The 25,873-nt window shown below is 38.2% G+C and overlaps 1 protein-coding gene across 1 annotated transcript in view; it reads right to left on the reverse strand.

Annotated features, from left to right (window-relative positions):
• The window catches only part of LOC125412285 (uncharacterized), a 29,147-nt gene extending 3,571 nt beyond the window's left edge, over positions 1 to 25,576 (reverse strand). The window contains 1 exon segment of the mRNA XM_087907165.1: positions 25,436 to 25,576. Coding sequence (XP_087763291.1) covers positions 25,436 to 25,438 — 3 coding nt within the window. The 5' untranslated portion in view covers positions 25,439 to 25,576.
• Positions 25,577 to 25,873: the final 297 nt, after the last annotated feature.

Raw genomic sequence — 25,873 nt, forward strand, 5'->3', positions numbered from 1 at the left:
CTACAGTCATAAGGTTCTGGCACTGTCTATAATAATTCCATAACATGGACAAAATTTAATCATCAAGCAACTTTAAAAGGAAACTGAATAAAAGGTTCACCTTTATCATTTTTATACCCTTTGAATGGGATATCTCCTTGCAAAAATGTTTATTATAAAACATAGACAAATAAACAGATCAACAGCACAGAGTACACAAGAGAAATTGTATGAACAATTAATTCCAACTTAAAAAAAACAAAAAGATATGATGGGAAAGCTGTGTACAATGGCTCATGTCTTTAATCTTAGCACTCAGAAGGCAGAGAGGCATGTATATCTGACTCTTAGTTGTCTGCGGTGTCCTTGGACTAACAAAGTCACTGTTCCTATGCTGAGGAGATCTACCGAGACCAGTGAGTGTGCGCCAGCCTGGCCGGAAGATCCACGGAAGGGAGTGCAGGGCAACTCCAGCTCCTGCTACAGGGGCTTCTTGTTCCACATGACTCTGCCCCACTCAAGTTCGCCCTTTTGTCTGCGGGTCCTTAGAATTCCAAGAGTCTCTGTTCTTGTGCTGAGGAGATCCATCCAGACGGGTGAGTGTGTGCCATCCCAGGGCGGACAATCTGGGAATGGAGCACGGGGCCTGTCCAACTCCTGCTGCAGGGGCTTCTTTGTTCCACACAACCCCACCTCCCCGAAGCTTGTCCTATTGTCTGTGAGGTCCTTAGCCCAGGAACAGTTCCTGGTCCTGCACTGAGGAGATCCACACAGAGAGTCAGTCACAGCAAAGATTGGACCAAGACGCCAAGACTCTACTGGCTGCATTTCAAGGAAGAGATGAGCAGGCGCCAATGCAAGAATTCCTCCAACAACCTGAACGGCAACATGACAAAAACAGAATCCAGGAATCAAACAACAAGAAGAAGACTTGAACACCCTATTCCAGAAGAAGTAGAAGAAATTGACTTTAAACGTAACATTATGAAAATATTAAAGACCTTAAACAGGATGTGAAAAACCGCTTTAAAGAAAAGGAGAAGACAACAAAAAAGTAGAAGAAATGAATAAATCTCTCTAAGACACCCCCCCCAAAAAACCCCAAGAAAAAGCAATCAAACAGGTAAGGGAAATAGTTCAAGACTTGAAAAATAAAATGGAGGTAATGAAGAAAACCACAAATCAAGGGAAGGATGGATATGGAAAATCAGGATAAACAAACAGGAACTAAAGAGACAAGTATAACCAACAGAATACAAGAGATAGAAGAAAGAATCTCAGATGCTGAAAATACTATAGAGGAAATAAAATCTTTGATTAATGAAAATAGCAAATCCAACAAATCCTTAACACAAAACATACAGGAAATCTGGGACACCATGAAATGATCAAACCTAAGAATAATAGGGGTAGAAGGAAAATAATCATAGCTCAAAGGCCCAGCAAATATATTCAACAAAATTATAGAAGAAAACTTTCCCAACCTAAAAAAGGATATTCCTATGAAGGTACAAGAAGCATACAGAACACCAAATAGACTAGATAAAAAAAAAAGTCCCCCGGCCATATAATAATCAAAAAACAACCTATACAGAATAAAGAATGAATATTAAGAGCTATAAGTCAAAGAGGTCAAGTAACATATAAAGGGAAACCTATGAGAATTACACCTGACTTCCCAATGGAAACCATGAAAGACAGAAGGTCTTGTATAGATGTGCTGCAGACACTAACAGACCATGGATGTAGTCGTCATAGACCCAGACTACTATACCCAGCAAGCTTGCATTCACCATCGAAGGAGAAAACAAGATATTCCAGGACAAAAACAGATTTAAACAATACGTAGCCACAAACCCAGCCTTACAAAAATACTAGAAGGAAAACCACAAACCAAGGAAGCCAAAAATACTGATAATAACACAATATCTGACAACCCTACATCAGCACAACTCAAAGAAGGGAAACACACAAACATTACCACCAGAAAAAATAACCAGAGTGAACAACCACTGATCATTAATAACACTAAATATCGATGGATTCAATTCAAAGGCACAGGTTAAGAGAATGAATACGAAAACAGGATCCAACATTCTGCTGTTTACAAGAAACACACCTCAACCTCAAAGACAGACACAACCTCAGAGTAAAGGCTTAGGAAAAGGTTTTCCAATCAAATGGACCAAAGAAACAAGCGGGTGTGGCTAAACTAATATCTAGCAAAATTGATTTGAAACTAAAAGCAATCAGAATAGATGGAGAAGGACACTTTATAATCATAACAGGAACAATGCAGCAGGAGGAAGTCTCAATCCTGGATATCTATGCCCCCAATATAAAAGCACTCACATATGTAAAAGAAACATTACTAGAACTCAAAGCATGCATCAAACCCCGGACTCTAATAGTAGGAGATTTCAACACTCCTCTCTCACCAAAGGACAGGTCAACCAGACAGAAACTTAACAGAGAAATAAGAGAACTAACAGATGTAATGAACCAAATGGATCTAATAGACATCTATAGAACATTCCACCATAACAGAAAAGAATATACCTTCTTCTCAGCATCTCATGGAACTTTCTCAAAAACAGATCATATATTCAGTAAGAAAGCAAACACCCACAGATACAAAAAAATTGTAGTAACCACCTGTGTACTATCATATCACCATGGAATAAAGTTAGAATTCAACAACAATTCTAACCCCCAAAAGCCTCCAAACTCATGGAAACTGAACAGTAAAATACTGAACCAACCCTGGGTCAAGGAAAAAAATAAAGAAAGAAATTAAACTCTTCCTTGAATTCAATGAAAATAAAGACACAACATACCCAAACCTATGGGACACTATGAAAGCAGTGCTAAGAGGAAAGTTCATAGCACTAAGTGCCCACATAAAGAAAACAGAGAAAGCTCACATTAGGGACTTGACAGCACACCTGAAAGCTCTAGAAAAAAAAAGAAGCAGACTCAACCAGGAGGAGCAGAGGACTGGAAAAAACCAAACTGAGGGCTGAAATCAACAAAATAGAAACACAGAAAAAAATCCAAAGAATCAATGAAACAAAATGCTGGTTCCTGGAGAAAAACCAACAAGACTGTCAAACCCCTATCCAAACTAATCAAATGGCAGAAAGAGAACGTGCAAATCAACAAGATCAGAAATGAAAACGCAGTATAACCACAGACACAGAGGAAATTTGAAGATCATTAGATCTTACTACAAAAGTCTGTATGCCACAAAATTGGAAAACGTAAAAAAAAAATCGTCATTTTTTTTAGAGAAGTACTATATACCAAAATTAAATCAAGACTAGATGAACAATTTAAATAGACCTATATAAGTCGAGAAGAATTAGAAGCTGTCATCAAATCCTCCCTATCAAAAAAAGCCCAGAACCAGATGGTTTCAATGCAGAATTCTACTAGAACATCCAGAAAGAGCTAATACCTATACTCCTTAATGAGTTTCACAAAATAGAAACAGAAGAGTCATTGCCTAACTCATTTTATGAAGCTACAGTCACCCTGATATCAAAACCACACAAAAACTTAATGAAGAAAGAGAATTACAGACCAATCTCACTCATGAACATCGACACAAAAATTCTCTATAAAATACTGGAAAACAGAATCCAAGAACACATCCAAAAAATTATACATTATGATCAAGTAGGCTTCATCCCAGAAAGGCAGGGCTGGTTCAACATACAAAAATCTATCAATGTAATCCATCATAAAAATAAAAAGAAGGAAAAAAAAAGCATATGACCATTTCATTAGATGCTGAAAAAGCATTTGACAAAATTCAACACCCCTTTATAATAAAGGTCTTGGAGAGATTAGAGATACAGGGTTCATTTCTAAATATAATAAAAGCAATATACAGCAAGCCGAAGCAAACATTAAATTAAATGGAGAGAAACTCAAAGCCATCCCACTCAAATCAGGAACAAGACAAGGATGTCCACTCTCTTCATACTTCTTCAATATAGTGATTGAAGTTCTAGCAAAAGCAATAAGACAGCATAAGGAGATCAAGAAGATTGGAATTGGAAAGGAAGAAGTCAAACATTCATTATTTGCAGATGTTATGCTAGTGTACATAAGCGGCCCCAAAAACTCTACCAAAAAAAAATGCTACAGCTGATAAAAACCTTTAGTAATGTGGCAGGATACAAGATCAACTCCAAAAAATCAGTTGCCCTCCTATACACAAAGAACAAAGAAGCAGAGAGGAATATCAGAGAAACATTACCTTTCACGATAGCCACAAATAGCATAAAGTATCTTGGGGTAATTCTAACCAAGAAAGTGAAAGATCTATTTGACAAGAACTTTAAGGCTTTGAAGAAAGAAATTGAAGAGATACCAGAAAATGGAAAAATCTCCCATGCTCTTGGATTGGGAGGATCAACATAGTAAAAATGGCAATTCTATCAAAAGCAATCTATACATTCAATGCAATCCCCATCAAAATTCTTTACAAACTTTGGAAGAACAATAATCAACTTTATATGGAAAAACAAAAAACCCAGGATACCCAAAACAATTCTATACAATAAAAGTATGTCAGGAGGCATTACCATCCCTGACTTCAAGCTCTATTACAGAGCTACAGTATTGATAAAAGCTTAGTTTTAGCATAAAAACAGAGACGTTGACCAATGGAATCAAATCAAAGACCTGGGTATTATTTCACAAACCTAAGAACACCTGATTTTCGACAAAGGAGCTAAAATTATACAATGGAAGAAAGAAAGCATCTTTAACAAATGATGCTGGCATAACTGGATGTCAACCTGTAGAAGAATGAAAATAGATCCGTATCTATCACCATGCGCAAAACTCAAGTTCAAATGGATTAAAGACCTCAATATAAATCTGACCACACTGAACCTGATAAATGAGAATGTAGGAAGTAGTCTACAACACATGGGCATAGGAGATCACTTCCTATGTACAACCCCAGTAGCACAGACAATAAGAGCAACAATGAATAAATGGGACCACCTGAAACTGAGAAGCTTCTGTAAACAAAGGACACTGTCATTAAGACAAATCGGCAACCTACTGATTGGGAGAAGATCTTTACTAACCTCACATCAGACAAAGGTCTGATCTCCAAAATATACAAAGAACTCAAGAAACTAGACCTTAAAACTCTAATTAAGCCAATTAAAAAATGGCATAGTGAACTGTACAGAGAATTCTCAACAGAAGAATTCTGATGGCCAAGAGACACTTAAGGTCATGTTCAACTTCCTTAGCGATCAGGGAAATGCAAATCAAAACAACTTTGAGACACCATCTTACACCTGTCAAATGGCTAAAATCAAAATCACCAATGATAGCCTGCGATGGAGAGGATGTGGAATAAGGGGAACACTCATCCATTGTTGGTGGGAATAAAAACTTGTGTAACCACTTCACAAATCAGTGTGGTGGTTTCTCAGGAAACTGGGAGTCAACCTACCTCAGGACCCAGTAATTCTACTCTTGGGAATATACCCATGAGATGCCCAATCATAGTATAAAAGCATTTGTTTAACTATGTTCATAGCAGCATTGTTTGTAATAGCCAGAACCTGGAAACAACCTAGTTGCCCCTCAATAGAAGAATGGATAAAGAAGGTGAGGAACATATACTCTTTAGCTTTCTACTCAGTGGTAGAAAAACATCTTGAATTTTGCATGCAAATGGATGAAAATAGAAAACATGTTAGTGAGTGAGATAACTCATACCTACAAAGATTAATATAAACCTTCATTTGACGATGGATGGAGATAGAGACAGAGACCCACATTGGAGTACTGGACTGAGCTCCCAAGGTCCAGATGAAGAGCAGAAAGAGGGAGAACATGAGCAAGGAAGTTAGGCCCGTGAGGGATGTTTCCACCCACAAAGAAGGTGGGACTGGTCTAATGGGAACTTACCAGGGCCAGCTGGACTGGGATTGAACGAGCATGTGATCAAACCTGACTCTCTGAATGTGGCTGACAATCAGGGCTGACTAAGAAGTCAAAGATAATGGCACTGGGTTTTGATTCTACCACATGTACTGGCTTTTTGGGAGCCTAGTCTGTTTGGATGCACACCTTCCTAGACCTGGATGGAAGGGGGAGGGCCTTGGACTTCCCACAGGGCAGGGCACCCAGATTTCTCTTAGGACTGGAGTGGGGGAGGGGGAGTGAGGGTGGTAGGACAGAAACGGGAGGAGGGGAAGAGGTGGAAATTTTTAATAAATACAAAAATTTAAAAAAGTAAAAAAGAAAAAAAAATCAGTCAAACAATAAGAAGTAATAGAAAGAACTCAGAGATTTTTGCTGAAGTTCCTACAAAAAGTTATACATTAACTCCAGTTCTGTATTCATCTTCAGAAACCTGAAGTACTCCGACTCTAACAGTAATGTGAATAAAATTTTACTAAAAGTTACTGCATTTTTAAAAATTTACAAATGAACAGATTAAAACATTAGCAATGCAAATGTTGATCATAAATAATCAACGCTGAGCAAGAGAGATGCCCTAATATTAAAGAGCTCTCATAATCTTGAATATAGGTAGGTTTGTTTTCCAGAGCTTACATGAGACATCATAACTGCCCATTATTTCAAATTCAGGGTTTCTGTGACTACATTTTGATCATTGGAAGAACCATTTATCCACATGGTACATATTCATGCATACAGGTAAAATACTCATATTCATTATACGTTTCATAATAAACACAAAAGGTGGAAGAAGTTGATGTCCTTGCAATCCAATGACTCAGAAGACTAGGACAGTATTAATGCCATGAATAAATGCCCTCCTGGGAAGTATAGTGAAACCCTCTGGCAAACTTCAAAATCCAATATATGTGTGAATCTCAGTACAACAACATATGCTTGACAGATAGAAAATTATCATCTAATAATAACAAAACAAAAAAGCCAAGAATGTTGGTCCACCTTTAATCCCAGAACTTGGGAGCCAGTGTCAGGTGACCTCTGAGTTTGAGGCCAACCTGGTGTACAGGACTACTTTCAGGACAGCTAGGGCTACACAGACAAATGTTTTCTTCAAAAACAAATGAAGAAAACAATTTTAAAAAGAAAGCTACCAAACTTCATTAGCACTGAATAGCAACTACTTCTACTAAATCTTTTATGATTTAGTGTTATAATATATAATGGTGGAGAAAGCATGATAGCACAAAAAGGAAGCTGGCTGATTAGTTTCAACCACAGCATAGAAGACACAAAGAACAGAAGATGGATTAAGGCAATAGAGACTCATATCACATCACCAATATGGAATTTCATCCAGGCTTCCCCTACTAATGGTTTCACAAACAAAAGAAAATCACCAAGGATAGACACTTGATCAAATACAACTTCCTATCTGTTTTCCACTAAATCAAATACAAATGCTTAAGCAGCAGGTACTTAAAAAAAATCTAAGTAAATAAAAGGTGTGCAGAAGCACTAGCATTGGCTACTTAAAGCAAGGAAGGTTGAAAGTACTTTGCCAAGCACATCTCCAAAGAGGCTGTGAGCTTAAATGTTGGCTTTACTTCCAAGAGTATGGAAGCAGACAGCAGCAAAACTCAGGACAGAGGTCCATGCCACTTAGCAGTTTAATGGCTCATGTGGTTAAACAATATTCAGTAGAAGAGGTTCAGACTGGGACTTCTATAAAAAGCTTCCAGTGTGTTTTACAATATACTTATGCTTAAGAAAGACAAGAAAATTTATATTGGCAGGTATTGAAAGAAATAGTTCAAAAAATAATAAAGTCTTTAAAGAGATAGCGAAAGTAATATAAAATAGCTAGTCACGAAATGATGGGAAATAAACAGGAATTTTGGATCTTGCATAGTATTATGTTGATTTTAAATTTTTTGATGTACAATGGGCAAGAGACAGTTTCTGTAAAACTTGGGATTGTGAACAGCACTTCAAAATTGAACCAACCTAGATACTTTAGGCTATCACAACTTTCAAAAATAAGTCAAATGTATATGTGAAATGGAAATAAAAAATGCTTTGGAGAAGAGGTTTTCCTTTGCTTTTCCCAGGAGGCAAAAGACTGTGGAACTCTTCAGGAATGATATTGATCATGTTTGATCAGGGAGGCTTTTGGTTATTTGGTGGACTTTGGATGTTTGTTATCATTTGTGGGAATATGGTAGATTAATAGAAATTTAAAGTTACTTTGTCACACTGTATTTATGTTTCTATTCTCTTTTAAGGTATTGTCCCTATGCAGTTAACCTAAAAAATTTAAGATAAAATTCTAGTGTTTCAAAGTTATAATAAACTGTTTAGGATAAAATCAAAAACACAAGTTAGCTGAATAGAGGTCATGCACATCATTAATCCCAGCACTACAGAGGAATAAGCATGTACATCTCTGGGAGTTCAAGACCAGGCAGGTCTACAGAGTGAGTGTCAGGATAGTCAGGAGAGGCTCAAGAACTATATACAGACACTGTGTCTCAAAATAATAATAATAAAAAGCCCACAGGTTAGTATATAGTCAGTTATAACAATCAAACTTGAACATGTTAAGTATGTTTTCAGATATAGATATGTTTAATAGAAAATGGTTTTCAAGCACTTCAAAGATCTATGGAATATATCATTTAATTACTTCAGAGATGATAGACATTGAAGAAACTCCATTGGAGTTTGCTTTCATTGGGGAAAGACTAGCCACTAGGCAAAGAAACTGCTCTTACCTTTGACTGCTCACAATGTGGTAAACAGACAAGACATGCAGGACACACAAAAAAGGACTGCCTAACTTTGCCAGAACAAGGCAGGATAATTCCTGCTTCACAGAAGGATAAGTCATATTTTCTGCAAGACACATGGAAAAGCAACTGATGAACTTTGTGAGTACAAGGCAGGATAGTTATTTGAATTTCAGGCTTCACTGAAAAATTTACCAGATATTCTGGGCCTATAGAATGAAGCTGGTTGCCCCAACATTGTAGACGAACTGTGGATGACTGTCCAGTCAGTCAAATGTCTCTGGTTTTAGATAATATCACATCCTTCTTTGTCTTTGATGAATTTGACGATTACTTAGTTATAGTTGCAGTATTCCTTAGGCTTGAAAATAAGATAGGGATAAAACTTTGAATTCACTAAGATAGGATAGATAATGCATTACTTTCTCTGAATATATTAACTAAAAATGGAAGGAATACTTGATGTGGGATTCCCCTCTGTATGCTGTGATTACTGTTGATTAATAATAAAAAACGTGCTTTTTAGTGCTATAGCAGGGCAAAACAAAGAAAAACTAAACTGAATGCTGGGAGAAAGAAGATGGAGTCATGAGACTCTATGTACCCCCCACCAGAGACAGATGCTAAAGATAGAAGTAAGCCACAGCTACATGGCGATATACAGATTAACAGAGATGGGTTAGTTTAGGATATAAGAGTTAGCCATAAATATGCTAAAGCTATTTCCCAAACAGTATTGCAAATAATCTAGTTTCTGTTTGATTATTTCAGGGCTGAGCAGCTGGGAAAAAACATGTGGCATCCTTCTAGAATTTACTTAAGGGCAACATAGACCTGTTCTGTGCCTGAAAATGGGGCTTTGAGAATGGTTCATGATAAACCAACCTCTGCCCCACCATGTTGGACTGGGAAGAGCCAACAGGCAAAGCAGCCTTAGTACTAGTCAGGCCTCAGATTAGCATTTTAAGAAGCACTTCTGGAGAGAAAAGAATTACAGATACACAATAAGAATGATTCAGACAAAAAAAGACCTCTAAAGGAGACACAGTCTGTTTAAACAATGTATGTAGGCTTGCAAGAGAGAAAAGTAGTAAAGGGACAGTATATGTAATATAAAAGAGTACAGACAGTCATAGATTAAAGGAGTAAAGATAATAAAATATTAAACTTGTAGAAAAAGTAATAGATTAATAAAAATAAGCCATGTAAAGATGGAAAATACACAGAGGATCTGGATTATGTATATTATTGTGTTTTCTTTGAATTTTTTGACTATTAAAGAGTTATATAATGAGAGACATTTCACTGTATGGGCTGCTAAGATAAACCAACATAAATGTATCTTGACTTCCAAATTTAGATCTAAGAATTTGTTGCTTTGGAAAAGAGGTTCTTCTTTTATTTCCACAAAGGATAAGAATCTGTGGATTCATTCCAGGCAAGTGTGGCTTGACAGACCAAGACCCCTCAAAAGGTCGCTGTGAATACCCAGAAAAATTACTTCACCCAACAAAAAGCAGGAAGCAGTTTGGAGAGAACTATAATCATATTCCCAAATATTGTTTATAATTTTTGTTTACATTTAAATAGGGATACGCTACAGAAATTTGTATTAGTACAAATCTTGGTTTGTTGATACAAATTTAAGGTCACTTCTATTACAAATATACTCTTGATTAAGATACTGTGTTTGTGCAGCTCATTAAAAATGTAACGGATAATTAAGAAATATAGGTTAATAGAGAGTCATCTATAATAGTCATGCTTGTAGTCATGTTAGTTAGGTTTTCTAGATATATAGAGATAAATTTTAGTTAGCTACATAATCTTCAAACCTTTCAAAGACCTTCAAAATATGGCATTTAAAGGGTTTTAAGTGTTTAATACTTTCACGACAGTGCAAAACATCTGCGTGGTGCAGCACTAATGACTTCAAGAGGATGATGAGCATCAAAGAGGTTCTTTATGGAGTTTGCTAGCTATCTGGGCAAGAAACTGCTCTTGCCTGAACTGTTTGACTGGACTTGCAGTACCCACAGAGAAATAACTGCTAAACTTGCCTAAGGATGAGACTGCCCTTTGTGGTTCCTTCTTTATAAGAGAGTCTGCCAAATATTCTGTAAGACTCAGAAAAAAGTGACTGAAAAAGTACCAATAAATGTAGAACTGTCTTTGAAATTTTCTGTTTCATGGAAAGGTCTGCTGGATACTATGGGCCTGTAGGCTGAATATGGATGCTTCAGCACTACAGGAGAACTTTGGGTGACAGCAAGATGTCTCTGATAATTCTAGAGTTTTGGAAATTGCTTATGATATACTTGCTGTTTACACAGGTAATAATATATCCTTCTGGATTTTTTGATGGAGTTGACGAATAGATATTGTCATAGTTTTACTTATTTATGATAAAAATTAGGAGGATATAAATACTGTAACTGTAATTCTTGCTTGATACCTGTTTTGTTATATGTAATTTTACTATGTTAATATTAAAACCTTCCTTTTCATTTAGACAGAAAAAGGGAGCAGATGTGGGATTTCCCTCTGTATGTTGTGATTACCACTGATTAATTAAAAACGTGTTTGTGAACCTATAGCAGGGCAGAACAGAGCTAGGCAGCAAAAACTAAACTGAATGGTGGAAGACACCATGTATCCCCACAGGAGATAGACATTGGGGACAGAACTTTACCTAGCAAGCCACAGCAATGTGGAGATAAACAGATTAATGCATATGGGTAAGTTTAATATATGAGTTATCCATAACTACGCTTAAGCTATTGATCAAACAATATTGCAAATAATATAGTTTCTGTGTGATTATTTTAGGGCTGAGTAACCTGGAACAAACAAATGTCCTCATACTACAGATACTGAGCATGTAATTCTTACATGGAAACTGTTTTTGTCTATAAAGTCTGACTACATTAAGGGTAAACATTTCATTTTTCTTTAGACAAGAAAAGTAAAATGTTGTACAATATCTTTTTAAGAAATGTTACATTTGTTTATGTTGTAGAACATTTGTTTCAGTAATCCAAATATGTGCTGGATTCTTTTATGTTGCATTTGTTTAACTCTGTAAATTTCTGATATTTTCTATAATTGGCCTAAAAAGCTGGATGGCCAAGAGCTTGGAAGGAAAGATTAGGAGGGGCTTCCAGACACAGAGCATTGATGGGAGGAACAAATTAAATAAAATAAATTGGACCACAGGAACAGCAGGTGTCTTATGGAGTTATCTCCTGGGACTAGAAATCACTTTGCTTACTCCTTCTATAAATTGAAGGTTTAGAATGGAGTCTTATCCTCAATGAGATAAATCTGAGAGGGAAAAAAAAAAGAAGCAAGAAAAGAAGATGACACCAGGACCAATGTCCCAGCTAAACAGCAAGCCACAGAATAATTAGTAAAGTAAGGTATACAAAATAGAGAAAGATAAAAGCTCAGAGGAGAAAGGATAGTTTTTAAAAAGCTGCCTAGAAATAGTGAAACTAAGGCCATGAATTTATATATATATATATAATTAGCATTCATGTGAGTCATTTATTTGAGAGCTGGGTGGCATGCTTCCAAATGAGTAAAGTTTTAAAAAAGATAACTAATAACACCAGGCTTCATCCTCACAGCTTCATGCAATGGATTTTCACATTCTCCTCACTGCCACAATCCTGCACTGTAATCATAGACTAAGAAACCTTTAGATTAAATTTTGATTCTTCCTTGTTTCCAGTACCTGCACATGATGGATGATACTGCAAAGTGTGACCTAATTAGGATAGACACTATCCCAATTGGCTTACACACGTGGACCACAGGTGTCAGCTTCATTTTTATCGAGTTTTTTTTGGACTGAAATCCTATTATCTCAATCTCTATTTTCTGTCATTATTCTTAACATTTCCATCTTCCTGGTCCTACAAGAAGAGCCAATTAAATTTTATGTACAACTTTCTACAATTTTTGCCATCCAACGTCTTATCTTCCACATTCTTTCAAAAGACAACATTCCCACACTGTGCCTAGCAACAAAATCACAATATGTGTCCCATTTTTTTTTTTTTACTCATACTGCTTATGCTGGATTAACTAAGTCCTCTAATCCAAAGAAGCTCAGGCAATGAATGGATTTATTTGGCTGATTACATTAGAATACACTCCTTCATTTTGGGAGGCTTAGGGTAGAAACTCGAGCTAAAAATTAATCAAAAAACATGGGTAAAAGATTGTTTCTGGCTTTCTTTCTTGCCTAGTCACTGTCTAATGCTCTTCTCCCTTTTCTGGTCCAGGTAATCTACCTTAGGGATAGTGCCACATGGAGGAGCCTTCCACAATTAGTCATTAATCAACACAATCTCTCATAGACATAACACTTTTGGCTTTTATGAATAAAGGCAGTATGAACATACTTGAGTAAGTGTACTTCTGGAAAGATCATTTGGGTATATATCAAAAAGTGGTATTGCTGAGTCTTGAGGAAGACTGACTGCCAATTTTCTGAGAATAGTTTATTGATTTTCACAGAGGCTGTATAAATATGCACTTGCAACACCAATGAATCCCCTTACTCCATGTTCTTGCCAGCATTAGCTTTTTCTTGTGTTATGGATCCTAACCATTCTGACAGGTATAAGATGAAACCACAAAGTAGTTTTGATATGCATTTTCTTGATAGCTAAGGGTGTTGAGCATTTCTTCAAGTGTTTCTCTGCTGCTGCAAATTCCTCTACTGAAAATTCTATTTAGAGGTATACCCAATTATAATTTGATTGTTTGATTTGTTGTTGTCTAATTTTTTTGAGTTCTTTATTTTCTCAAGTGAGGAAACCCAGAAGCACAAAGACAAACATGCAATGTAGCAGTGGATCTAGGGGAATGGAATTTGGTAAAAGGGGAAGACAATAAGGAATGGAAGAAGGAGAAGCATTAGTCTGGATGTATTGTATGAGAAAAGAATAAATACAAAGAGGAAAAAAAGGGAAAATGCATTTAATCTGAGTTTAATGATACTCATATTCAGTATAACAACCCAAACAGCTCATATGTGCAAAGTATCTTCTGACACTAAAAACAATCCCTTGATTGACACTAAAAACAATCCTTTGATTGTCACATTAAGTATTTTCAACTTATAATGGCACAGGGTATATTCCCATTCAGAAAAAAAAAAAAAGAATATTGCTGTGTTCCAGTTCCCAAATCAGGCCGACATCCCCTCCTCATGTGAATGCCACACCAGAAGAACAGGGAGGAACGCCTTTAGTCCATGGAATTTCCACACTCCCTACATTTTCACAGACACAATTCCCTACCAACACTACAGCTGCTACCACCAAAGCCATGACCCCACCCCAGATCTGATGGATATCTCTGCTCAAGTACAGGCCATATAAGCCAAAAGAGCAGGTAGGCTAACATTGGCAAAGCCTCCTTACTATACAAGAGATAATGGCAACCAACAGAAATGTTTGCTGTGGACCTCCACCATTCTTTCAATAACCCTCCCAATGCTATCCTCAGAGCCACATCCCTCCTCATTTGTTTTTTAGCCTAAAAATTGGGCAAAACCCATTGCTCAAAGAAAGGACACATCACCTGCCAGAAACCCATGTAGGCCACCTGCTCACAGACCTCATCACTCTCAGTGTCACCTCAACACTATCTCCAAGCTTCCTCTCCTCCTCCCTATTTTTAGCTTTAAATATGGACAGGTACTACCTACTGGAATGAAGGCCACACCTACTACCAAATTTCCAGTCCTGAACTTTGGGTGAGAACCCTTGTTAACCATGAAACACACAGAGTAGAAAACTAGGGAAAAAAAAAAGAAACAAAGGAACAAAACACCTATCCAAAAAGACAAACTGAGAAACTGGCATGTAGAACCACAATATTTCACTCAAATACATGTACAACAGCACACGAAAAAAAATAAAAAAACAAAGATCAGTAGGTTACTCACGAATTCTATGTATCCTACTACAAAGTCCTCGATATTGCAACACAGTAGAAGCACAATTGTTTTGAGACCACCTTTATAAAGATGACAGAAGTCTTTAAAGAAGTGAATGAATTCCTTTAACAGAAGTGGAGAAAGTTAACAATTCCTTACGATAAAAAGCAAAGTTTTAAAGAAGAAAAGAATTAAACAAACAAAAAGTTGATGGAAATGATGAATCTGTTCAAGATTGGAAGACAGAATGAGAAGCAATTTGAAAAACACAAACTAAAGGAATTCTCGAAATGAAAATATAGATAATTAAACAGAACATACAAAGGCAAGCTTCAACAATAAAATACAAGACATGAAACAGGTACCAGAAGATACAATGGAGGGGGCTTAAATTCCTCCAACTCAACCTGGTTGGGCGCCTTGGCCAGGACAGGCAGTGAGTGCAAACGGGAGGGAGTTCCTTTGTTTTAATAGCCTGCCTGCAGCAAGATAGGACTGCAGGCAAAGTGATTCCTGAATAGCAAGGGGCAATAATCCGGTAGCAGAGGACCTAGGTAGCAGAGGACCCAGCGGAGGGAAGTGCCATTGGAGAGCATCTCAGGGAAAAGATGGGCAGGCGCCAAGGCAAGAATTCCTCCAACAATCTGAAAAACAACATGAAAACACCAGATCCCAGCGATCTTACGACAGAAGGACTTGAACACCCTCTTCCGGAAGAAGTGGAAAACAGTGTCATTATGAAAGCAATAGAGTCTCTTAAACAGGGTATGAATAACTCACTTAAAGAAATAGAAGAGAAATATAACAAAAAATGGAAGAAATGAGTAAAGAAATGGAAGAGAAATATAACAAAAAGTTTGAAGAAATGAATAAATTCGTAAATGATACCCTGGGAAACCAAGAAAAAACAATCAAACAGGTAATGGAATCAGTTCAAGATTTGAAAACTGAAATGGAGGCAGTGAAAAAAACACAAACCGAGGGCCAGCTGGATATGGAAAATCTAGGTAAACAAACAGAGACTTCAGGAACAAGCATAACCAATAGAATACAAGAGATAGAAGAACGAATCTCAGATTATGAAGACACCATAGAGAAAATAAACGCTCTGACCAAAGAAAACAGCAAATCCAAGAAATTCTCATCACAAAACATTCAGGAAATATGGGACATAATAAAAAAACAAATCTAAGAATAATAGAAGAAGGAGAAGAATTGCAGAGCAAAGGACCAGAAAATATATTCAACAAAATTATAGAAGAAAACTTTCCCATCCTAAAAAACGATATTCCTATGAAGGTTCAAGAAGCATACAGAACACCGAATAGATTGGATCAGAAAAAAACATCCCCTCGCCATATAATAATCAAAACACAAAGCATCCAGATTAAAGAAAGGATATTAAGAACTGCAAAGGAAAAAGGTCAAGTAACTTATAAAGGTAAACCTATCAGACTTACACCAGATATCTCTATGGAAACCATGAAAGCCAGAAGGTCCTGGATAGAGGTACTATAGAAACTAAGAGACCATGGATGCAAGCCCAGGCTACTATACCCAGCCAAGCTATTGTTCACTATCAACGGAGAAAACAAAATATTCCAGGATAAAAACAAATGTAAACAATATGTAGCTACTAATCCAGCCTTACAGAGAATATTAGAAGGAAAATAACAACCGAAGGAATCCAACATTCCCAACACTGCCTACAATAACTCATACATCTAGCGACACTTCACAAGCACAAATCAAAGAAGGAAAACACATACACTCTACTATCTAAAAAAATTGACCAGAGTCAACAACCACTGGTCATTAATATCACTTAATATCAATGGACTCAATTCACCTATGAAGAGGCACAGATTTAGAGATTGGATATGAAAACAGGATCCAACATTCTGCTGTTTACAAGAAACACACCTCAACCACAAAGACAGACACCTACTCAAAGTAAAGGGTTGGGAAAAGGTTTTCCAAGCAAATGGACCTAAGAAACAAGCGGGTGTGGCCATTCTAATATCTAACAAAATTGACATCAAACTAAAATCAATCAGAAGAAATGGAGATGGACATTTCATACTCTTAACTGGAACAATTCATCAGGAGTAAGTCTCAATCCTGAATATCTATGCTCCTAATATAAAGGCACCCACATATGTAAAAGAAACTCTTCTAGAACTCAAGGCAGTCGTCAAACCACACACACACTAATAGTAGGAGACTTCAACACTCCTCTTTCACCAATGGACAGGTCAATCAGACAGAAACCAAACAGAGAAATAAGAGATTTATTGGAGGTATTGAATCAAATGGACTTAACAGACATCATTAGAACACTCCACTCAAATAGGAAAGAATATACCTTCTTCTCTGCAGCTTATGGAACCTTCTTGAAAATTGACCACATACTCGGTAACAAAGGAAATTTCCACAGATACAAAAAAAAATTAGTAACCACCTGTGTCTTGTCAGATCACCATGGATTAAAATTAGAATTCAACAACAATGCTTCCCCCAGGAAGCCAACAAACTCATGGAAGTTAAACAGTCAACTACTAAATCACCCCTGGGTCAAGGAAGAAATAAAGAAAGAAATTAAAGTCTTCCTTGAATTTAAGGAAAACAAAGACACAACATACTCAAACCTATGGGACACTATGAAAGCAGTGCTAAGAGGAAAGTTCATAGCACTAAGTGCCCAATTAAAGAAAGCAGAGAAAGCACACATTGGAGACTTAACAGCACACTTGACAGCTCTAGAAAAAAAAGAAGCTGATTCACCCAGGAGGAGTAGAAGATTGGAAATAATCAAACTGAGGACTGAAATCAACAAAATAGAAACACAGAAAACAATCCAAAGAATCAATGAATCAAAAAGCTGGTTCTTGGAGAAAAATCAACAAGATTGACAAACCCCTATCCAAATTAATCAAACGGCAGAGAGAGAACATGCAAATTAATAGGATCAGAAATGAAAAGGGGGACATAACCACAGACACAGGGGAAATTCAGAGAATCATTAGATCTTACTATGAAAGTTTATATGCCACAAAGTTGGAAAATGTAAAAGAAATGGACATTTTTTTAGATAAGTACCATATACCAAAGTTGAACCAAGAACAGGTGAACAATCTAAATAGACCTGTTACTCGCGAAGAATTAGAAGCTGTTATCAAAAATCTCCCTACCAAAAAAAGCCCAGGACCAGATGGTTTCAATGCAGAATTCTACCAGAACTTCCAGGAAGAGCTAATACCTATACTCCTTAATGTATTCCACAATATAGAAACAGAAGAGTCATTGCCAAACTCCTTTTATGAAGCTACAGTTACCCTGACACCAAAACCACACAGAGACACAACCAAGAAAGAGAATTACAGGCCAATCTCACTCATGAACATCGACGCGAAAATTCTCAATAAAATCCTGGCAAACCGAATCCAGGAACACACTAGAAAAATTATCCATTGTGATCAAGTAGGCTTCATCCCAGAGATGCAGGGCTGGTTCAACACAGGCAAATCTATCAATGTAATCCATCATATAAATAAACTGAAAGAAAAAAACCATATGATCATTTCATTGGATGCTGAAAAAGCATTTGACAAAATTCAACACCCATTTATGATAAAGGTGTTGGAGAGACTGGGGATACAAGGATCATACCTAAATATAATAAAAGCAATATACAGCAAGCTGACAGCTAACATCAAATTGAATGGAGAGAATCTCAAAGCCTTTCCACTAAAATCAGGAACACGACAAGGCTGTCCACTCTCTCCATACCTCTTCAATATAGTGCTTGAAGTTCTAGCAATAGCAAAAAGACAACATAAGGAGATCAAGGGGATTCGAATTGGAAAGGATGAAGTTAAACTTTCGTTATTTGCTGACGATATGATAGTATACATAAGTGACCCCAAAAACTCTACCAAAGAACTCCTACAGCTGATAAACACCTTTAGTAACGTGGCAGGATACAAGATCAACTCCAAAAATCAGTGGCCCTCCTAAGCACAAAGGATAAAGAAGCAGAGAGGGAAATCAGAGAAACATCACCTTTCACAATAGCCACAAATAGCATAAAATATCTTCTGGTTACTCTAACCAAGGAAGTAAAAGACCTATTTGACAAGAACTTTAAATCTTTGAAGAAAGAAATTGAGGAGGATACCAGAAAATGGAAAGACCTCCCCTGCTCTTGGATTGGGAGAATCAATATAGTAAAAATGGCAATTCTACCAAAAGCAATCTATAGATTCAATACAATCCCCATCAAAATCCCATCAAACTTCTTCACAGACCTTGAGAGAACAATAATCAAGTTTATATGGCAAAACAAAAAACCCAGGATAGCCAAAACAATCTTATACAATAAAGGAACTTCTGGAGGCATTACCATCCCTGACTTCAAACTCTATTACAGAGCTACAGTATTGAAAACAGCTTGGTATTGGCATAAGAACAGAGAAGTCGACCTATGGAATCGAATAGAAGACCCAGATATTAACCAACAAACCTATGAACACCTAATTTTCGACAAGGGACCTAAAGGTATACAATGGAAGAAGGAAAGCATCTTTAACAAATGGTGCTGGCATAACTGGATGTCAACATGTAGAAGAATGAAAGTAGATCCATATCTATCACCATGCACAAAACTCAAGTCCAAATGGATTAAAGACATCAATATTAATCTGTCCATTTTGAACCTGATAGAAGAGAAAGTGGGAAGTAGTCTACAAGATATAGGCACAGGAGGCCACTTCCTAAGTAGGACCCCAGTAGCACAGACAATAAGAGAAACAATGAATAAATGGGACCTACTGAAACTGGGAAGCTTTTGTAAAGCAAAGGACGCTGTCAATAAGACAAAAAGGCTGCCTTCTGACTGGGAGAAGATCGTCACCAACCCCTCATCAGACAAAGGTCTGATCTCCAAAATATACAAAGAACTCAAGAAACTAGACAATAAAACTCTAATTAACCCAATTTAAAAATGGGGTACTGAACTGAACACAGAATTCACAACAGATGAACTTCGAATGGCCAGAAGACACTTAAGGTCATGCTCAACCTCCTTAGCGATCAGGGAAATGCAAATCAAAACAACTTTGAGATACCATCTTACACCTGTCAGAATAGCTAAAGTCAAAAACACCAATGACAGCCTATGCTGGAGAGGATGTGGAGTGAGGGGAACACTCATCCATTGTTGGTGGGAAATCAAACTTGTGCAGTCACTGTGGAAATCAGTGTGGCGGTTTCTCTGGAAACTGGGAGTCAACCTCCCTCAGGACCCAGCAATTCCACTCTTGGGAATATACCCAAGAGATGCCCTATCATACTACAAAAGTGTTTGTTCAACTATGTTCATAGCTGCACTATTTGTAATAGCCAGAACATGGAAACAACCTAGGTGTCCCTCAATAAAAGAATGGTTAAAGAAGGTGTGGAACATATATACATTAGAGTTTTACTCAGCGGTAAAAAACAATGACATCTTGAATTTTGCATGCAAATGGATGGAAATAGAAAACGCTTTACTGAGTGAGGTAATCCAGACCCAAAAAGAGGAATATGGTATGTACTCACTCATAAGTGGTTTCTAGCCGTAGTTAAAGGTCTTTGAGTCTAGAATTTGTGATCCTAGAGAAGCTAAATAAGAAGGTGAACCTGAAGAAAATCATATAGTTATCCTCCTGGATAGTGGAACTAGGCAAGATTGCCAGGCAAACTCGGGTGCATGGGGGGTGGGGGGTGGTAGCAAGGGAAGATCATCAGGGAGAGGGGAGAAGGGGAGGATTGGGGATGGCTTGGGGGAATGGGAGGGGGGAGGGAGGAAGGATGGTTGTGGGAGCAGGGAGGTTTATATGTCAGCTAAGGGAGCCATTTTAGGGTCTGCAAGAGACTTGAATCTGGAGGGGTTCCCAGTAAAAATTAAATAAAAAAATAAAAAAATTAAAAAAAATAAAAAAAAAGAAAAGAAAACTCTTTACTGAGTCAGGTAAGCCAGACCCAAAAAGAGGATTATGGTATGTATTCACTCATAAGTGGATTCTAGCCATAATTAAAGGTCTTTGAGCCTATTATTCATGATCCTAGAGAAGCTGGATAGGAGGGTGAACCTGAAGAAAATTCAGGTAGTTTTCCTCCTGGAGATTGGAAATAGACAAGAGTCCCAGGTAACCTCGGGTGCTTGGGGGGGTGGGAGGGTTGCTGGAAGGGGAGAGGGTTAGAGAGAAGGGAGTAGGGGAGGAATGGGGAATGCTTGGGGGACTAGGAGGGGGGGAGGGAGGAAGGATAGATATGGGATCAGGGAAGAATATATCTCAACTAAGGGAGTCAGTTTAGGGTTTACTAGAGACTTGATTATAAATGGGATCCCAGGTCCAAGGAGAAATCCTCAGATTGTTCTCTGGACAGAGGAGAGTGTGCCTGAACTGGCCTTGGCCCATAACCATACTGATGAATATTTTGCTTATCACCATAGATCCTTCATCTGGCGATGGATGGAGTTGGAGACGGAGACCCACATTGGATCACTGGACTTAACTCCCTAGGTCCAAACGAGAAGCAGAAGGAAAGAAAACGTGAGCAAGGAAGGCAAGATCAGAGGGAACCTTCATTCGACGAGGGATGGCGATATAGACGGAGACCCACATTGGAGCACCGGACTGAGTCCCCAAAGGTCCAAAAAAGGAGCAGAAGAAGGAAGAACATCAAAAAGGAAATCTGTCCGGCTAGGGGTGCCATCACCCACTGATACAAGGGGACTGATCTAATGAGAGTTCACCAAGGCCAGTTGTCTGGGACTGATCGAGCATGTAATCCAGCCAGATTCTCTGAATGAGGCCGGATTCTCTGAATGTGGCCGGCCCGGAGTCTTCCTGAAAATCCATTGACAATGACACTGGGACTTGTTTCCTCTGCATATACTGGATTTTTGGGATCCAGTCTGTTTGGATGCTCACCTTCCTGGACCTGGAGGGAGGGGGGGGAGGAGCTTGAACTACCCTCAGGGCAGGAGACCCTGACTGTTATTGGGGATGGAGAGGGAGGAGGGGAGGGAGTGGGGGGAGTGGGAGGGTATTGGGAGGAGGGGTGAAATGGAGACTTTTGTATTTTAATAAACTTTGAAAAAAAAAAACTCCCTCTAAAACACCTCCAAAATATTAAACTCATTTTCACTGTTAAAAAAAAAAAGACATGAAACAGAGAATTTGAAGGTATGATAGAAGAAATGGATATAGTGATTAAAAAATGGTAAATCTGACAATTTCCTGAAACAAACATCCAGTATATCTGGGACACTATGAAAAGGCTAAAACCTAAGAATAATAGAAATTGAAGGAGAAGAATCTGAACTCAAAGGCCCAGAAATGCTTTTCAAAAGACTTAATATTCATTAGAGCATATCAAAGAGTTCTCAGATCTTTTTTATAAAGATACACATCTTAAACAAGAAAAATAACAGCCTTCCTAGGCAGGGTCACAACTTTTTGCCCAGATCTTCTATTTTGGTTGAACTACTGTAACTATAGCAATTGGTTTCACGATCAGGTCAGTCAGTCCTTTACACAGATTTTTGATTGCACTTGTCTGTAAACCATAAGAAATAGCAAATCAGGACATTTATGAAGCATTTCAAGTTGACTACCTAATTCCACATTGTTACTCTCAACTACTGGTGAAGGAGGAAAGCTCTCATCCTCCTTCCTTCCTCTCTATTTCTAAACTCTTACTGGACCAGCTTCAAATATTTCAATGATTCAATTAGAGCACGTGCCCCTCTTCATATATAAGTCCCCTCCAAAACACAGAGAGACTGAAGGTCACCTATGAACTGGTCAAATTGTCCTTCTCAATGGCTAGTGAAGGCCCAGTCTGGAAGGAGTTTGTAGAACTGTCTTCTCAGCACTGTGCAGAAAAGGCAAGGTAAGGTGTTCAAAGCAATCCTTAATTACATGAGGCAAACGTAAGCTATAGAAGACATTGTTTTACATAGAAATGAATAATCAACATCAATTAAGAGAAAAGGATTGAAGCTATTAATGATCTAGAAACATTGAAGAAAAAAGAGATAAGGGCAGTAATGCACTTAAAGAAAATATTTAAAATTTGATACCAATAAGTGATTTTTAAAGTGATAAGAAAATTTTATTTTTAATATTAAAAAGCTAGGTATACTGAGTTTGAAAAACAGTAGGCCTTTCCCTAGTAGAGGGAATGTCATTAATAAGAGATATACTGATTTTGCCCATACATCTATGTTTTTGCTGAGATCTGTAACTTCACACATAGAGTTAAAATCAATAGACTGTATCTCAAACCTCTGAGCTGACATAACTGTGTCAAGCAGGACTAAAATATCTGCACAGGATCTCTGTTTAATTATACCTTCAGTATTCATTGGCTCAAAATAACCTTTCCAAACTGTACACTCACACTGATCTGTGTTCATTCATATGGCATGAATTAATACATGCTGGGAAATTACAGAAATATTCCCCTGACCACAATCAAGTCCTTTATCATAATGCTGATTCCAGGAGCTGGTTGCCTACCCTGTTTCCCCTGCAATATACAAAATAAATTCTTCCTCCTATTTTGGTCAGAAGACAGAAGACATATGTGTATCCTTTTCCTGTGACTGCACTGGATAGTAGACTAAATGACAGATTACTTTAAAACTAAGATAGATGGGACAGTGGTGCAATTTAAGAATTTTGAAGGTGTAATATAGAGGACAAAACAGCCATTTTTGAGTGCTGTTGAGTGCAACAGACTGGAATCAAAGCCACCCAAGCCAACCTAAGATAGCTTGTCTCAAGCACAGTTTTCCAACAGGATGGAATACAACAGTTCTAGAATTAATATGCCTTCCCTTTGAGAAACCACTTCACACAAAGGGGATTAACAAAGAAAAATCTCTCTAATGATGGTACACATCCATCTCTGCCTGAAACTCAAGGAGGAACAAATTTAGACAGATTTTTACATTCCACAAGTGCTGTCATCCTTACGTGTCTTTTGGGTTCTTGTTCCATGTAGACTTTGAACAGTTAAAAGAGATAGGCAATTTGTAGGTCTAGCCACTCAGGCAGACGGGAAGGTTAGACAGCAAAGATATTCCCAGAACACTTTCTTAAGTACATCAGTGGCATGAAACAGTGACAGGACCTTGTGGTAAAGGTCACAGGGGATGAGGAAGATAGGACAAGTAGAAGGTAGAGAAGATAAAAGCAGTTGAGTAGTGGTGGCACAGGCCTTTAATCCAAGTAATCTAGAGGCAAGGCAGGCAGATCTTTGGGAGTTCAAAGTCAGCATGGTCTACAATAGCTAGTTCCAGGACATGTTCTGAAGCTACAGAGTAGCTCTGTCTCGAAAAACCAAAAAAGACAAAACAAAACAAAAACAAAAACAAAAAAGGAAAGAAAATGAAAAGACAAAAGCTAGGGTGGGGATTTCTTGCACATGCTAAGTTCCATGCCAAGAAAGTTTCTTAAGAAGAATAGAATCTTGTATCTACTTTGGGGGGGAGGAATGGAAGGAAATTAAAGACTTCGATGAAGTCAGCAGAAATCCTCATACAGTAGTACAAATTCAAGGGGAGGCTAATCAAACAATTCTACACACGGGGAATATGGGATCTTATGTGATCATTATTAAAACCAAAAGGGCCTTAGGATTGATAACCATAGCTCTGAGGGGTTCTCAGGATCTATAGCAACCCTTCCACAAAGGCCCTGACCCCAGGCGATTACCAAAGTAGCTAAATTCAAATGCATCAGACCCTAAGTTCCCAAAGCCTTGGCCCAGGGCTTCTCTCTCCCAAAATGTCCCTCCTCTCTGCTCTAGGGCCTAAATAAAAGCCTTAGTTGATCAGGCCAGTCCTTAACACAACAGTGTTTTATTTTTCAAAAAGCTGTCACCTGGTATCATATTGCCCATCAGGCAGAACTATGCTCCCCCCAACCAAATGAAACTTCAATGACACACCAGGCCTTAAGGTTGGTTGTGACCCTCTTATGCCCCCATGAGCAGCTTGTTATAGGCCTGTTCTTTGGTATGCAGATGGATCTACTTCCTGGTTGTAAACGGAAGGCTTCTTCATAAAGGCTTGGTGCCAAATGTCTGAAGAATCCTGTTGAACAAATGTGCATCCTAGCATCCTAATCATTAACATGCCTGATCAGCATACACGTATATTTTGAGAGTTTTAGAGATAGTCCTGCCTCGGTTAAATTCTACTTTTTGAGACTGAATATTTTCTAAGCATTGGTAAATCTTTTATATTACCAGTTCCACTCTTCTACATCAAGGTGCGGAAGTTGAGGGCGACCCAACATATGGATGCTTTTACAACCTCCACAAAATTAACAGTAAATGGCTCTCACACATAAAGGTAAAATGCCCAGTGCTGAACTTCTAGAAGATACTAGAGAAACTAGACCTCCATGAGTTTGGCAACTTGCTTTCCATGAACGCACCAAAAGCATGATGATGTTGCCTAGAAAGAGGTTTCTCCACACAGCTCCCTGTTCCCAATGCTCTGAGCAGATTCAGCCCAACAGTGCAAAGTTATTCAGAGGCCTGCCCTATACAGGGAGTTGCAGGCACTGCATTGAACTGGAAAGGATGGGGAATCTGGCTGCAGTTTCCCAAGCAGAACTGGAGAAGAACCACCTCACTGGTTCCCGCACCTCACCATCTGCTCCTCCCAGTCCAGGGACAGCAGCCCCTCACTCACCATGCCGCGGTTTCCTTGCTTTCCCAAGCGCTCCACGCAGTTTCCTGGAGAAGTTTTAGTTGAACAGCACACAAGACTGGCTCCACTTTCACTTCACTGCCAAGCTGGAACCCGGAAACGGGAAGCGCCCTCCACTACTTCTGAGTGGCAGGTCACCTGGAGGACCTGATTGGCTAGTGATACCTGAGTGACAAGTGCACCTCCTAGTGGGTTAGCCTGTTCTTAAAAACACAGCACAATGTTTTCTGACCCTGCTTTACAAACCAGGCAAAGACCTTTTCTAGATTAGCAGAGATGTGCATTTCAATAGCACTTGCAGTTGGATCCTGTAGCAGTTCCTACTATCTTCCTGTAGGCACTTCTCCTTCTTCCTTCCTCCTGGACGCTAGGTGGCTAATCATCTTACAGAGCCCACTAAACTTTGTGAATAGAGTAATT

This window comes from Myodes glareolus, chromosome 6 (assembly GCF_982192425.1).
Source record: "Myodes glareolus chromosome 6, mMyoGla1.1, whole genome shotgun sequence".
Classification (NCBI taxonomy): Eukaryota; Metazoa; Chordata; class Mammalia; order Rodentia; family Cricetidae; genus Myodes; species Myodes glareolus.